This window comes from Xyrauchen texanus, chromosome 23, assembly GCF_025860055.1.
Source record: "Xyrauchen texanus isolate HMW12.3.18 chromosome 23, RBS_HiC_50CHRs, whole genome shotgun sequence".
NCBI lineage: Eukaryota > Metazoa > Chordata > Actinopteri > Cypriniformes > Catostomidae > Xyrauchen > Xyrauchen texanus.
Genome location: NC_068298.1, coordinates 19,434,817 through 19,452,081, shown reverse-complemented (window position 1 = coordinate 19,452,081; position 17,265 = coordinate 19,434,817). Strand labels below are relative to the sequence as shown.

General features: G+C 37.4%; 1 protein-coding gene across 6 annotated transcripts in view; it reads left to right on the top strand.

Annotated features, from left to right (window-relative positions):
• LOC127663127 (actin-binding LIM protein 3-like) overlaps positions 1–17,265 on the top strand; it is a 105,777-nt gene that overhangs the window by 86,479 nt on the left and 2,033 nt on the right. For 3 of the 6 annotated variants that reach the window (XR_007972966.1, XR_007972968.1, XR_007972964.1), the window contains 7 exons: positions 1,663–1,782; positions 2,100–2,170; positions 5,910–6,063; positions 14,500–14,529; positions 15,145–15,200; positions 16,213–16,273; positions 16,414–17,145. Coding sequence is in view for 1 of the 6 variants with exons in the window: in XM_052154596.1 (XP_052010556.1) it covers positions 1,663–1,782; positions 2,100–2,170; positions 5,910–6,063; positions 14,500–14,529; positions 15,145–15,200; positions 16,213–16,273; positions 16,417–16,424; positions 17,065–17,145 (581 nt within the window). In the remaining 5 variants the exon portion in view is untranslated. Of the gene's footprint in view, positions 1–1,644; positions 1,783–2,099; positions 2,171–5,909; positions 6,064–14,499; positions 14,530–15,144; positions 15,201–16,212; positions 16,274–16,413; positions 17,146–17,265 lie in introns of all 6 variants that reach the window. The other 3 variants (XR_007972965.1, XM_052154596.1, XR_007972967.1) reach the window with 3 other exon arrangements.

The following is a 17,265-nucleotide window of genomic DNA, read 5'->3' as shown; positions in this document are numbered from 1 at the left end:
AGAGAAATGCTGCAGATTATTAGCTCCACCATGTGGTTACCTAACTTAAAGGGATCGTTCACCCAAAAATAAAAATTATCTTATAATTTACTCATCTTCATTTAGTTCCACATACACCCATATTTCTGTGTTTGTTCCGCGGAACACAAGAGGAATTGCATTGTACTGGCCGCTCTTTTCCATGCAATCACAATGAATTGGGACTGAGGTTTTCAAGTTCCTAAAAAGGATGCAAAAGCACCATTAAAGTATAAACAAAGCGATCCTTACCACTTGTGTGCTCTATTCAAAGTCTTCTGATGTTATACAATATTTTTGTGTGAAAAACAGTCATTATTCAATAATATTGTTCCTCTTCAGTACGCTTGTAACTACTGTGACTGTTTCTTTGCAAGCTAGTCTCATAGAATGAACATTACTATAACTACATTTCTGCAAACTGTTACAAAACATGTTTTGCCACATTTTCCTGGTGAAATGAACACAACAACTGTGTGTTTTATACACTTTCACACCAATCACGAGTACAACGGTTGAGTATGAGTTTATAAACATTTATATTTTGTTTTATTTCTCACACACTTCTATGTTATGATATGAAACACTTCTATGTTATGATATGAAACTTTTGCCCCCCCGCTGTACATTTCACTGGAAAACAGAAGCAAACATGTAAAAAGGCAAATTTTGTTTTACAAAAATGTTGCCACGGTAACATAATATTCATGAGATCAGGGTAGTTCTTTGAGTCAGTGATTTGAACTAGATTTTGCAAGAAAATAATTATAATATTTAAACTTTTTTGTTGTTGTCATTTTGGAGCTTGGCCACCACAGTCCTTATATACTTTCATTATAGCGAAGTACAGATATTCTTTACAAAATCACCTTTTGTGTTTTAAGGAAGAAAGAAAGTTATATGGGTTTGGAATGACATGATGGTGAGTAAATGATGGTACAATTTTTTTATTGGGTGAAGTAGTTGTTAAATCTCATTGAAAACTCCTTGGAATGCAAATATTTTCTCCCTTATTCTTTTTTCCCTCTTTTTTCCCCTTACCACCTTAAATACAATTTCCTACATCTCTGCTTTCCTCTCCCTACATTCATTTTGTAAGTATTCTCTTACTCTGTGACTTGTACATCTGTCTCCGTTTGCTTGTTCAATCTCTAGTCCCCCAGTTGTGTTTTGTGTCTCATCTCTGTGAAGTCTTACAATTAGGTATTCTATATATTGTGTGACGTCTTTCTTTCACTAGTGGTGAAGATGTTTTTTGTATACTTTATACAAATGGGAGTTAAATGTAGTTTTGCTTTGGATGAAATGTTATATTTTATGATATTTTTTATGATCCGGTTAATCTAATTTTATAACGAAAATGTCTTTTGTCCAAATGCATTTGCTTTATATTGAGTGTTTAGAATTGGCTGTATCTTGTACTGTAGTCATTACCTCCTCCTGGGCTTTATGTAGAGTTTGATGTGGGCATTATACCTGTAGCTGTTCTTCACTTTGCTGTGCCATCTCTCCTATTTTGCTCCATCTGTCTGAGTGTACTACTGATGTGCTGTTACTTCATGAGCTGTTCCAAAGATGTGATCCTGAAAGTGTTCAGCTCATCTATATTGATCCCTCTCCCCACAGACAATCACTGCAATCCAGCTACTAAGAGCAAGACCAGTGAGGACATTGTCCACTCCTCCAAGTTCCTAACAGCCTACCCGCCTGAACACTACCAGCACTCAGAGCCTGATTACTTCAATTATACCAGCTCTCCTAAATGTAGGTGACAGATGTATTCATAATGCACAATGTGTGCCCTTGACTCGCATTTGGCATGCTTGCATACCAACCATAATCATACAAACTGTTTCCATATACAGGGATGATCATAATAAAAGATAATAAAATATGTAATACCATATATAATCCCAATATATATTTTATATTTCATATTGCTTGCTGCCTGTCAAGGCTGTGTATTTTATAACACATTGTGACTCCCTCAGAAGCTTGAACTAATTCGGTTTTATGCTTCATCAAGGCATTATTTCCTCTTTCTCACTCTTGCTTTTTCTCTCAATTTCTTTCTGTCTCAGCTTTACGTGCCACACGAAGAAGATACTCATCAGGTGGAGAAGAGGATGGTTGGAGTCATGGTCTTCACAGAGTAAGTCACTAAAAGTTCTCTTGCTCTCTCTCTCTCTCTCTCTCTGTGTTTCTCTCTTTCTCTGTCTTTATCGTCTCACACCAAGATCCATCGTTCTCTGGCAAATTATTGAAGGAGGGAAAGCAAATGTGTGTATTTTTGTATTATTATTTAAAGTATTCAAGTGTTTTCATTTAAGTGTTCAAATTATGCTCTCTAGGTGAGCACCCCAAAAGGGAGCAGTCATTCCTGGAGATGCACGGCAAACTCTGTGTCTCTACCATGCTAAAACAAAAACGGCACTAGTGTCTCAGCTGGGCTTGTTCAGAGATGCAAATATGCATTCTCTGAAAAACGGCAAACCGCAAGGAAGCACTCGCAGTTAATGAAACATTTCCTGCCGTTTCATGTTGTAGCCGCTAAAAAGATGCTTTGCTCAAGATTTTCAATAGAGACACCCTGCTGAAACCAATGCTCCTCCTGCTTCAGCCCCATCAAGCAGCGCCAAAGTAGTAGTGAGACCACAGTGCCAATAGTGTCCACAGACACGCAGTTATTTTATTCTCCATCTCTTGATGAACTTCAAAATTAGGGAGAATGATTCCTCTGAAAGTATTTCAGAGAGCACCTAGGTTATGGCCGTATCAGCTGCTGCCACACCACGGTGTTCATTGCACATAAAGAACCCTTTGTTGGGTCCATGTGAGAGGACAATGGAATGCATGATGTCACAAGATCAGGCAAGTGTGCACAATTTATTCTCTGTCACTTGAAGAAAAAATGACTCCTCAAAAAAGGACATTCTGGCTGCGAAATCATTTTGACCAAAAGTTGATTCCAATGAACAGCAGAGTCAGTGATGGCATATAGAAGTACACCAGAGGGGATGGTGGTGGAGTCCAATGTTAATTTGATGCCCCATCCTCCCTGGCGGTGTCATAACATCTTTCACAGCGATGATCGGAATGCAGAATACACTTTCTGAATTACCGGGATGACTTGCTAATTTTAACACAGTAATAGGCTCGTTGTTGTAAGCACAGAGATACCATGTTTGCACAACTGTAACAGCTGGGTATTAAAGTCAATTGGAAAAAGTGTACTCATACCGGCTCAAAGAATCTAATTTCTCAGAAAGGAAATGGATTTCAGAACAATGCGCTCACGGATGGCGGACATGCGCAGCCACTCCATTATCTGCAATAGCAAGCTTCAAGTTGTGGGGGAAAATGGCACCTGAATTCATATTCAGAAAGCTCATGGGTTGATGTCCACCTCAATAGCAGCCCAAACATTGTGTTTACTGCACAGACACCTTCAGAGCGGGGTTAGTGCGAGAGTGCATGGGATGCATGGAGCCGTGGTAAATTCTGCATGCTGCTGTTGGCCGCTCGGTCACAGTGAGAGGTTTACCAAGTGGGCCCTGTGCAATAGGTGTCCAGCTTCCGGCACCTGCAGGGGTGTGAAGCTGATATGACACATAAATTGTCTATGGCAGAATTTCTGTTTCTGAAAGCCTTTCATCCAGAACTCCAGTGTCTGCATGTGCTGTTCTGGACGGACAACAAATCAGTGATGGCTTATATAAACAGCCAAAAGTGGAATTTGTTCATTCCTAATGTTGAATTTGACACACCGACTTCTTTTCTGAAGTCACAAACATCTCAAATCTATCCGGGCATTACACATTCTGGGCCCATTTGCTCTCGTGTCACTGCATTCACCCTGGAAAGTGGAGTCTCCATACTCAGGTGGTCCTGAGAATTTGGGAAACAATTGGGGAAATGGAAGTGTATCTGTTCACTTCCCAGGAGACCATACACTTGTGATCGCAGAAGCTAAAGCCCCCTCTATCAGGCGCCTGCATACACTAAAGTGGCAAGTCTTCTGAGACTGGTGTCCATCACGGAACGAAAACCCAGCAGACTGCTAGGTGAACGTGATGCTTCACTTTCTTCAAGAGAGATTGATGTGGGTTTATCCCCATCAACGCTGAAGGTGTAGTTTGAGGCTATTGCTGCGATCACGCCTGGATTAATGGTATTTCAATAAGCAAGCATGATCTTGTTACAAAATTCCAATGGGAGTGAGGCATATCAGATTTACTCAGCCAGTTACAGTCCCAGTGCAGGAGCTGTCCTTGGTGCTGAAAAGCTATATACGGGCCTCAATTTGAAGCCACTGGAAATGGCAGAACTACATGTTCTCTCGTTTAAAAGCACTTTATTACTCGCTCTCATTCCAGTAAAGCAGGTGGGTCATAGATGTTATTAAGATTGCATATGAATCACAGGGCTTGGAATGCCCTGTTGGAATTAAAGCCCACTCCACAAGAGGCATGTCTTCCTCTTGGTCATGAGTAAAAGGTCTGTCATTGTCAGACATCTGCCGCCGAAGATCAGACATCTGATCTTCCCTGAACCCATTTCTATATTTTACAGTCTAAATTTTTCCTCCCTGTCTTCACAGGTGCTGTCGGTGAAGGGAAGTTGAGCTCTCATCACAATGAGTGGCACTGAAGCAATTGCCTTGTTTTAAGTTTCATTCTGAACCAAATAGAAGAATATTATCCATTGGGTAAAAACAATTCATCTCACAGGTTATGCAGTATAATTACTGCACTTATGGCATAAAACCTGTTTGATGTATTCCCCGGAGCGGTTAGATACAAATGGGAAGTATTGCTAAAGATTGACTGTAAATGATAGTAATCTGTAAAAGCGGTAGTCATATATATATACAGGATAGTGGGTCCCCAAGTAGGTTTTATCTGATTCACGTAAAGTTAGGCAGTTAGGGCATTTATTTGTCTAGTGAATCTTTCCAAGATTTCATATAGGAAGATTAAATTATTCCTTAGCTTGGTCTAAGGTGTCCTTGATGGCAGCCCCTTTTATAACCAGGATTGAAAGACCGTGATTCAGTCCTCCCTCTAACAGTTCATCACCTGACGTGAGTTCTATGGAAAATATTGGCTAAACCTTGTCTGTGGCAGTGTCACTAGGTGTCACTCGCTGTCTCTGACTCTTCCTCACCCAGGTGGGGAAATAGGCTGTCTGTGAGCTTACTACCACATGTTGGGGAGCAAGAGCATCCATATCAGTATTATGGCACTATTTTATAGGAACCCCTATTCGTCATTCAACGTAAGTAGCGTTGAGTGACCGACTTGAAAGGGAACGTCTAGGTTACTGAACGTAACCCCGGTTCCCTGAAAGGAGGAAACGAGACGTTACCTATTCCTGCCATGATAGTGATCACCACAAAACGTTGCTTGAGAGCCTCTCACTGCTTCAGTCAAAGAAGGTCCTGACAAGCCCATCTTTCTCCCGGCCTTTTATATGCTTACTGAATATGGAGGCGGGACCTCAAAAGACATCTGCAAATCAGAATGGGTGTGATTGAAAACTATTCCGAGAGATCTGGGATTCAGGAGTGACCCCTAGTTGTCTTTCGACGTAAGTAACATCTTGCTCCCTCCTTTTAGGAAACCGGGGTTACATTTGAGTAAACTAGATGCGTCCCAAAGTATGCAGTACTGGAAATAATTTTCGAAAGTCTTTGTTTTCGGTGAAGGAAAACACCATTTCATTAAGGAAGAGAACTAAAATGTATTATGTATACACATATCCATTTTTTTAGATTCTAAATCCGAGCAATCATTATTTATGATACTCTTACATTATATGCTTCAAAAAGATGCTCCCATTAGTTTTTTCTGTATTTCTTTTATTTGAATTGTTCATTATCTCTGTCTCAGATTCAGGGTGGGATTGGCAGGATGATCTTGAAGGAGGAGATGAAAGCCCGCTCTGGTTCCTATGACAACGACCCCTGGGGTAGTGCACGAAACTCCCGCAGTGGGAGCAGGGAGATGTTGCACAGCATGGGCCACAACAGCACAGTTAATGGCAGTAAGTACTCCACTACAACCACAGATCAAAGAAGAGTGGTGTGTGTAAAGGGGGTCATTGTAGTGTCAATAATAGGTGTTTAAAAAAAAAGAGCATAATTTATTGTAACATTGTCATCTCCGTCACTGTGTTTGGTTCTTTAAAGGCAGGCCTACCACTTGTGTTAAGTAAGACCCCTTCTCCCTTCCCACAATATCCTCTGGGGAAAAACATTGATGGTAACATGCAGTGTGGTTTTGACTGTGTATGCGTATGGAGTGGTGGTGCCGTAGTGGGCTAAAATACATAACTGGGAATCAGAAGGTCGCTGGTTTGATCCCAATGGCCACCACCATTGTGTCATTGAACAAGGCACTTTGCTCCAGGTTGCGCCAGGGGGATTGTCCCTGTAATAAGTGCACTGTAAGTCGCTTTGGATAAAAGCATCTGCCAAATGCATAAATGTAAATGTATGCAGTATTGGAGTTGGTTTGCTCAATGAAAATGTGGCACTGGGCCATCTCATTAAGGCAGTGGAGCTCTGGAATGCTTTATAGTAAAGGCAGGCTTGAGTTAACCAAGTGACACAGGCAACATATGCTGATACAGTAGTGTGTTACTGGGAAATTCGGAGGGTTTCTGGAATAGTGCAGACACAGCAAAAAAATTATTATGACACTACAGAAGATGCAGTGCAATACACCTTTCTCTTCCAACTCTCTTTCACACACAAACGCACTAATCGTTGACCGATATAGGTTTCTCATTGGCCCATTCTATGCTGATCTAGATCTAGAGATCAAGGTGGTCAATGGCCACCTTGCTGATATACAGTATAATACAATTTACTGATAGCAAATGAGAAACACAAAATAAAGCACAACAGTGCCTGTCCACTTTTTCATCCACACTGGATGTGGGAGTATTTTCCCCATTCATTTTTTCCATAAGAATTTCATAAAGTACTTCATGAAAGATTTCAAAGGCATGAACCAAACCAACTAGCTCCAAGGTGAACCACAACCAGACGTGGGAAGAGTAGCCAAAAACTTTACTCAAGTAAAAGTACAGTTACTTAAAAAAAATACTCAAGTAGAAGTAAAAGTACTAACATAAATAATTACTTGAGTAAGAGTAAGAAAGTATTCAATTAAAAGAGTACTTAAGTAGTGAGTAACTCGTTACTTTCACAAATGACATAATAGACATTTACTCCCCTATATTCCATTAAATAATACACATTGAACATGTACTACAGAATTATTATTAATAGAAATTCTGTCATCATTCATCATCATGTAGTTCCAAACCCATATGACTTTCTTTCTTCTTTGCAACACAATAAGGAGATTTTAGACAGAGTCATTATTTACTTTCAGTGAATGTTTTTTTTATATATATATTTATTTAGAATGTGAATGGTGACCGAGACTGTCAGTCCCTAACATTCTGTCTAACATATTTTGCGTTCCACATAATGCAAAGTGTCACACTGGTTTGGAACAACATGAGGGTAGAGAAATTATGACAGAATATTAAATTATGGCTGAGCTATCACTTTAAAGAGATTAAAAATTTAACTTATTTTATCATTTACTCACCCTCATGCCATCCCAGATGTGTATGACTTCCTTTCTTCTGCAGAACACAAATTCAGATTTTTTAAAGAATATTTTAGCTCTGTAGGCCAAAATTTTGATTCTCCAAAAAGCAAATAAATGCTGTATAAAAGTAATCCATCAGACTGCAGTGGTTTAATCCATGTCTTTAGAAGTGATATGATAGATGTGGGTGAGAAACAGATCAATATTTGTAATTTTTTGCTAGATAGCAGGGGTGATATGCAGAGAAGAACCACCAAAAACACAAGAAGAAGAATGTGAAAGTGATCTGTTTCTCTGTTTCTGATCCAAAACTATCAAATCGCTTCTGAAGATACTGGTTTAACCACTTGAGTCTTATGGATTACTTTTATGCTGACTTATGTTTGTTTGTTTATCTTTAAAATGTTGCCACCCATTCACTTGCATTGTATGGACCTATAGAGCTGAGAAATTCTTCTAAAAATCTTCATTTAAGAAAGAAAGTCATACACATCTGGGGTTTCATGAGGGAGAGTAAATAATGAGAATTAAAATTTTGGGGTCAACTGTCCCTTTAAGGGCCCTTGTCAGATCTGGATGAATTTGTCAATAAGAAGAGAGGTTTGGAAAAACTTCTAGTGAAAACGTGAAAATGTCCAACAAGGACAATGATAACAAGGATAATGCTGAAATATAAACCAAAGCAAGATCATGCTTTATTAATGCCTTCTTTCACTATTTCATATCTTTTAAAGTCCTGTGTCTTATTTCAGTGTAGTTACAGTTTTCAGTGTTGTAAGTATTTAGATCATTAGTTCAGTACAGCACTACTGCCGCTCTCTAAATGCAGAGTACACAACCTACGTAGGGCACCAACTCCGATCGCAGAACACTCGCTGTGTCTGAAACAGCCCCCTATCCACTATATAGTGCACTATTTCGAGTGTCCGCTATTTTGTAGGAGTGTCTGAATTCTGAGTTAGCCACTCGTTCCATAATTTTGTTCACTCATTCTTACCCACAATGGACTCTACATTTCAAGTACACTCTGACGGTTCATTTCCCACGATCCACAATGGGGAAGACATACGAGCTGGGAGTTTACTGCTTCCTTCACTCCTGCAATGTTTTATTTCATGCTGAATGTAGTAAATTACATTTTTACTAATCATTACTGGATTAAAATAACATAATAACATATAGAGAGATAAAACATACAGATACATTTTAAAATGTACTCTTTATTTGATCAAATGTGTTTACTCTTTATATTAACACACAGTATATATAAAAAATGACCAACAGATTGAAGATTTATTGTATTAATATGTTATTTAATAAGAATAACAAGGCCCAGGTATTTTAAAATTTCATATGTGACGTTACTGCACCAGCCCCAGCCCCAGAGCTCCGACACTCACGTCTGAATTCACTCATTCCATTCACTTACTGCTGAGATATAGTGCACTACCATTCACTATATAGGAAATAATGAATGATTACGGACACAGCCACTCTCATCGCCACGACTGCCTCGTGCCCGCACATCTAGTGAATGAGTGAGTGAACGATTGCTGACACAGCCATTCTCTTCACCATATGATAGCCTCGCGCCCACACATCTCACACGCGCACCTCGCTCTGCACACGCAGAAATGCTGTTTGTTCGCACTCCAGTTGTCGATCACGTGAATGGCAGTGATGTACACTTAACTTGGATGTGTACATGGATTTATAGTTAATCCGCCTGAAGTAGCTGCGATAGTTTCCAGTATCCCCGCAAGGGTGTGGAGTAAATGCATAAATACTGCTTATGACATGTGGTACGTGGGACAAAGTGCACTGATATATTGCTACAATGATTTAAAAATGTACACTTAAAAACTGATGTAATAAGAGCCCAGTTACATTATCACCGTGAAAATTAATCTCATTACAAAGAAAAGCCAGCGCTAGAATTAGTCAAAATTTACCTCAGCATGTTGCATTAAGTTGGAGCTGTGACTTTAATATTGAAATATCAACTTGTCTTGGTGTTAAATGAAGGCATTGCATGACAAAACTATTATTATTTTCACTGTGTTGAGTGAAGAAATTGTTTCACTTTGAAGAGTTTGTTCCTGTTGAAGTGATTGAGTGACAGTCTGTGACACTGGCTCAGCGCACACAGCTGTGTGAACATCCGCTCTCGTAAAAGTCCAATTTAATAATCTCTCAATAAATGACACATTAATTCATATTAAACCCAGTAATGTAACGACAGTAACGCCACCCATTGTAAAGAAGTCAAAGTAAAATAATTCCATTAGAAATTTACTTGAGTGAGAGTAAAAATTACCCACTTTAAACCTACTCTAAAAGTAATTTTTGTGTAAAAAGTTATTTTTAAATGTAATGGAGTAAATGTAATGCATTACTACCCACCTCTGACCACAACAATACAAAAATTTATTTGAAGCAAAAATTTATTTGAAAATCAGACAAAAAGACAAAGGTACAAGACTGTGAATAATGTCTTCGATGAGGGAATGAACTACGATCCCATAAAGTTGTTGATTACAAGTATAGAAACAATACAGTGTAAGTTATTTATAAATGTTCAGATGGTTGTGAAGCCTTTCACTATAAAATCTGCTTTGAAATGCGATTATAAAAAAATGAAGCTAAAATAACACAAATTAATGGTTTCAAAAGAAGCATATATATCATCGATCAATATATATCATCACGTCTGAGCTCACGGTAGGTCTGTCTTTAAAGGTGCATAAGTTAGCGTTAAAAATCAATTACTCTATGGAAAAAATTTATAGGATTTTTATTACGAGAACCAGACTTCTGTACTCTATTGCTGAAATGAAATGACATATTATTTGACAGAATATACTTATAATTTACTAAAATATTTGAAAATGTGAATTAACCATTGAGATTCCTTTTTTACAATGAGAAGCTGTTGGTAAATGAACTGACACAAGGGCAAATTACCACATCTATTATTTGGTGCAAATAACTCCAAAATAGCCAAACATTTACCAATCAATTAGCCTGGCCGACATATTGGTCTATCATGGTTACCATTGTGTTAGAGAGTCAGGGATGATCTTAATGTATTGCAACAGAGTGATATATTCTCCTAGAAATCTCTTGAATGTGATTGGTAACTAATCCACTTCTCCTTTGCCTCTAAATCAATATTTCACTCTAATTAAGAGCTCTTTTCTTTATCTCTTTCTCCATTTCTCTTTACGTGCATGTTAGCATACTGCTCTCCTTAACTCTATTTCTGTGTGTATCTCATGGGGAAGTATACAATGCATCTGGAATTTCCCCCTCCCGCTCTTTAGTTCCCTGTTTTCCTCTGCTTTTAATAAATGCATCTGGCTCAACTATTCCCATGCCTCCCTCCCCTATATCCATTGCTACATTTCCCAATGCCTGGTCCAGCACGTGCTGATGTCCGATGTTCCCCTTTTTTCATCAATAGTAGTAAGAGGTGGCGAGCTTTTTCCATTATGACACATCACATGAAATAGATAAGGTGAAGAAATTAATATTTTTTCATAAAATTCATTATTCATACACAGCTGAGATAATGCAATTTTAAGGCAGATAGGTAAAAAAATTGGTAAACACATTTAAGCTAATGCTGCCAATGACAAAACACAAGTACAAAACAAGATGGATTGTGGGTAAGAGTTTGTATGATAAATAAATCATTAGCCAGACATTAGCCTTGGGACTTCAAATAGTCATTGTAGTGTTCAAAGTGTATATTGTTTTCTAGTTCAGTTTTCAGTCTTTCAAAAGCTAAAAATAAATAAGTTTTAAATGCTGTTTGGAGATCGATGCAAGCTTAATGTTTTAATAAATAAGGTTTATAATTAAATAACAAAATAGCAAACCAAGTGGAATTTATTTTAAAGAATGATATTTCAAGTTTAAGTTTGCAATTATCAAATAGATCATGAAGTTAATATAAAATTATGATTGAAAGTTTAAATATATATATGAGTTTTTGTGTGAAAGCAGAAGAATAAATCACCCTGAAGTGTGAGCTGGTTCCCGCTTCCTAATTTCCCCCTTTAACTGAACTGAGAGTGTCACAGACACCTAATACAAAGTGTGACCAGTTATTTTGCTAATTCTATATGTTTGTAATGCAATGACATTCGTAAATTTTAAGTGTGGCTTTAGTGTCCAAATCAATTTGTTACCCCTGTATACAGTTGAAGTTAGTTTACATACTCCTTAGCCAAATACATTTAAGCTCAGTTTTTCACAATTCCTGACATTCAATCGTAAAAAACATTTCCTGTCTTAGGAAAGTTAGGATCACTACTTTATTTTAAGAATGTGAAATGTATTATTTATTTCAGCTTTAATGCCTTTCATCACATTCCCAGTGGGTCAAAGGTTTACATACACTTTATTAGTATTTGGTAGCATTGATTTTAAATTGTTTAACTTGGGTCAAACTTTTTGGGCAGGCTTCCACAAACTTCTCACAATAAGTTGCTGGAATTTTGGCCCATTCCTCCAGATGGAACTGGTGAAACTGAGCCAGGTTTTTAGGTCTCCTTGCTCGCACATGCTTTTTCATTTCTGCTCACACATTTTTTATCTGATTGAGGTCAGTGCTTTATGATGGCCACTTCAATACCTTGTTGTCACAACTTTGGAGGTATACTTGGGATCATTGTCTATTTGGAAGACCAATTTGCGACGAGCTTTAACTTTCTGGCTGATGTCTTGAGATGTTGCTTCAATATAGTCACATATTTTTGCTTCCTCATGATGTCATCTGTTTTGTGAAGTGCACCAGTCCCTCCTGCAGTAAACCACCCCACAACATCATGCTTCCACCCCCATGCTTCACGATTGGGATGGTGTTCTTCTGCTTGCAAGTCTCACCCTTTTTCCTCCAAATAAAACGATGGACATTATGGCCAAAAGGTTATATTTTTGTTTCATCAGACCAGAGGACATTTCTCCAAAAAGTAAGATTTTTGTCCCCTGTGCACTTGCAAACTTTAGTCTGGCTTTTTATGGTGGTTTAGGTGCAGTGGATTCTTCCTCGCTGAGCAGCCTTTCAGGTTATGTCAATATAGGACTCGTTTTACTGTGGATATAGATACTTGTCTGCCTGTTTCCTCCAGCATCTTCACAAGGTCCTTTGCAGTTTTTCTGGGATTGATTTGCATTTTTAGCACCAAAATACGTTCATATCTAGGAGACAGAATGTGTCTCCTTCCTGAGTGGTATGATGACTGCGTGGTCCCATGGTGTTTATACTTGCATTCTATTGTTTGTACAGATGAAATTTCTCCCAAGGATGAACCAGATTTGTGGAGGTCCACAATTTTTTTTTCTGAGGTCTTGGCAAATTTCTTTAGATATTCCCATAATGTCAAGCAAAGAGGCACTGAGTTTGAAAGAAGGCCTTAAAATACATCCACAGGTACACCTCCAATTCAGTACACCTCCTATCAGAAGCTAATTGTCTAAAGGCTTGATATAATTTTCTGGAATTTTCCAAGCTGATAAAAGTCACAGTTAACTTAGTGTATGTAAAGTTCTGACCCACTAGAATTGTGATACAGTCAATTAAAAGTGAAACAATCTGTATTTAAACAATTGTTGGAAAAATTACTTGTGTCATGCACAAAGTAGATGTCCTAAATGACTTGTCAAAACTATAGTTTGTAAATATTAAATATGTGCAGTGGTTAAAAAATGAGTTTTAATGACTTCAACCTAATTGTACATTTCTGACTTCAACTGTATATCTATTTAATATTTTGTTTAATTAATTTATTTATTTTAATTAAAGGCACCTCTTATTATTTTGAGGAGTGAATTAAGACATTTCTTGTCATAAGATTAACCAGGTAAGAAATAAAAAATACTTGATACCTGTTAAACTTTAGCTGTGAATTGACTATATAATTTTTCTTCTTCAGTTGCTGTTGTGAAATTCTGGATTTGGCTTTTGCTTCTTAAACTTTTTCATGTCCAGTTTGTTGAAAGAGAGGAACCTCCTTTGCATCCATAACTTTACTCTTGTTTCCTTCACTCATTCCTTTTCTTTCCTTTTTCCCTTTCTGTCCTTTCACTGCTGTTGTATTTTGCTTTCATCAGTGTTGGTCAGGCTCATTAAGTACTTTGTGCCTTGTTTGATTGTGGCTAGTGAGCAGCCTGCTTTCTGTTCTGTTTATTTACAGATTTTGAGACTTTTGAAATCATTCTTTCAGCAGTCCCATAACTGAAGAGACTTAAAGACATAATGGCAGACCTTAAGAGCTCAGCATAAGTCCCAACAGCCACACAATAGAAACCAGTGTTTCTCAACTGGTGGGTCACAGGTCTATTAGGACTGGGTCGCGAACAGCAGGGAAAGAACAATGCCATGGTTCTCCCATTGAAGATTTTTTGGTGGCCACCCAAGTAATAGATATTATTTAATGATAATATTATTTTAATGAAGAGATTTAATTATTTCACATTCAGTTAAAGGCTTCTCATCTGCACTGTGATATTTTCACGGTGCGATTAAAGCTTCCGCACGAGTGTAACCGTAATGGTACCAACCGGGCTTCCCTCAATATTGTGGCACGCAGACCTCGTGTTCACATTTAGGTTACTTCACACTATTATGCACACTACACTAAGTTTAAGGGTAAAGATGGTTTCTTTTGGAAGAACACACATAAAGCACTTGTTTACAAGTCTTCAGCTACATTGTCTTGTTTGCCCTGAATAAATGACTTTATTACATGAACTAAATGAATGAATAATTATTCATATGGAATGTATTATCACAATTCTTTTTAGATTATAATATTTAAATATTTTTTGTTTTGTTTTTGTTTTTTAGCTCCTCTGACAAACTTTGCCGCTGAAAATGGTGAGTGACTCTTAAGGTCAGTCTTCAATGTCCCCTGTGCAAAAAGTGATGAGGATTTAGAATGAGGGTTTAAGCATTAAAGTAATGGCAAGACCTGCTGCTGGATTTCACTAGTCAGGGATTAACAGGAGGGATGGGAGGGAATTAAAAGAGTTATTATAGTATTACATTTTAGCATATATTGTAAATTTTTATTATTGTTCTGAAGCCTCCAAGATATGCAGAATTAGGTTTTTGTAGCACAAATCTGGGCATATATACTGTAGATACCAGTTTCAAACATCAGAAGGGATGATCCATGAACTGCTAAGAATTTTTGGATTCCACTGTCACCAATAAGAGAAGTATTAAAATGGGACTTTTAACCCCAAAGGAATGTTCCCTGTAGTAAGTGTGCTGTAACTTTTCGTTACTTCAAAAATGTCTGAAATATCTGCTTAATAAGAAAAATCTGATAAATACGTGCAGAGTTGGCAACATATTGTAGATTTTAACCTGGTAACTAGCTCCCTCTACTGTTCACTAATGGATGAGATTTTCAAACTTTGACCACATAGAGATTTGTTTTAATCATACTTGTTTGTTGTTATGATATCTTTAATTTTTTTTTTGAAGACTACATTTCCAAATCAGCATCTTTACCAGGATATGGCAGGAATGGATTGCATAGGGTAAGATAACTATTTTAAACCACAAATGCCTTTACTTGAATCATACATGGTCTAAGGGTTCCTAATATCATGAAAAACCCTAAAGGACTTTTAAAGTTGTGCTTTCCGGAAATTAATCAAATCTTACAAGTCTAAAATTAACATATATAATTTTTTTTCTACTTATGCTCTGCTATAAAATATTTCATCGGCTAGATATTGCTCTTGAGTTGAGTAAAACTTTCTTCAATAGTGATGTTTGATTTGTGAGAGAATCTTTTGAGTCATTTAATAGTCTGAATGACTCAAAATTGTGAATATCCAGTCATCACAAATGACTGGAAAGGTCTTAGAAAAGTTATGGAAATTCATTGGTCAAAAAGTGTGGGAACCCTGTTATTTGAGCAACTTATATTTGCATTTAAATGGATAGTTCACCCAAAAATGAAAAATCTGATTACTGTATTTACTTACACTCAAGATATCCCAAGTGTGTATGACTTTATTTCTTCACCAGAACACATTTGAAAAAAAAAAATAGAAAAATATCTTATCTCAGTAGGTCCTTAAAATGCAAATGAATTGAGATTTCTCTTTTGTAGCTCCAAAAATCACAGACAGTCAGCATAAACCTCATCCATACGACACCAGCTGTTAAAAATAACTTAAATATTTATCTTTTTCACACCAAAAGCGATTGTGTCACTTTAGAAGACATTAATTTAACAGCTGGTGTCATATGGATGATGTTTATGCTGACTGTCTGTGATTTTTAGAGCTTCAAAAGAGAAATCTCCATTCAATTGGATTTTAAGGGCCTACTGAGCTGAGATATTTTTCTACAAATGTGTTCTGGAGAAGAGAGAAAGTCATACATACCTAGGATATCATGAGAGTGAGTAAATAATGAGAGAATTTTCATTTTTGGGTGAACTATCCCTTTAAGTAAAGTAATTGGATGGCAGAGCTGCAAAAGCAGTGTGAATTGAACATTTTGCCACAATTTGTTTACTGGTTTGTTTGGTTTTTCCAGCCACAAAGTACCGACTACTTTCAGTATGACAGTAGCAGTGAAGTCAACTGGGCAATCAGAGGTGGGTAAAAGAGCTCTGTTCTTTTATTATTTGTTTTATTCTAACATACTTTATTTTGTTGACATATATTGGAGTAAATGTTTAGTCTATTTCTTAAAGAAATTAGTTCAAACTGAAAGTTTATTTTCTTTCTTTCTCAGCAGAGTACAAGGTAAGGGGAGTTGGTTCAAATTTACCAGAGCATTAAAGAAGGTCCAGAGAGACAATAAAGCATCCCGGTTCAGAGACACTCTTGAAACATTAGCCTACTGCTGACTCCAGAGGAAAACTCAGATTTACAGTATGTGAGTCTAATGAACCCTGATAGGTCAAAACAACATCCTGCTGGTCAAAGCATGAAACTAGAGTCTGGTGAAATCAGTACTTCCAGGTCAGAAGTTGTACTCCCCAGCTGGCCCTTAGTGGGTCGGGGACAACAGGATAGCCAGAGGCCATGGAGCAGTCAGGTGTTTTTTTGACCTCTGTGCTCTTGGTTGGGTGAGAACTATATTGTTCTGTATGGTGCCGCTTCCTGTCTATGTTACAGCTACTGTGCCAGATGCTCTGAACCTTAAAAAAAAGGGATTTCCTTTCGTTTCCATAAGTGAGAGGAAAAGGTGGTCCACCAATGCACAGACAGCTCTGAGAACATTGCTTAGATTTCCATTAGTGATCAAAGAAAAGCCTGTTATTGTTATCAAATAAGCAAGACAAACAGAAATGAGATTAATATTTTAAAAATGAATTAAACATGTTTAGGCTTATACATTTTAATGTATAAAATTAGATGCATTGCTTCTCTTTCACCACAGATTTACCCATATGAAGCACTTATTGTGACCACTAGAGGGCGAAACAAATTGCCAAAGGATGTAGACAGGGCCAGATTGGAGGTAAATCACAAATCCATATATTTAAGGAACTGTGACACATTGGACTCACTTAGATTTGTATTTTGTGCTGTCCATTTTTGATCAGATCATGGTAAACAAATCTTAACACCAGGTGTAAAC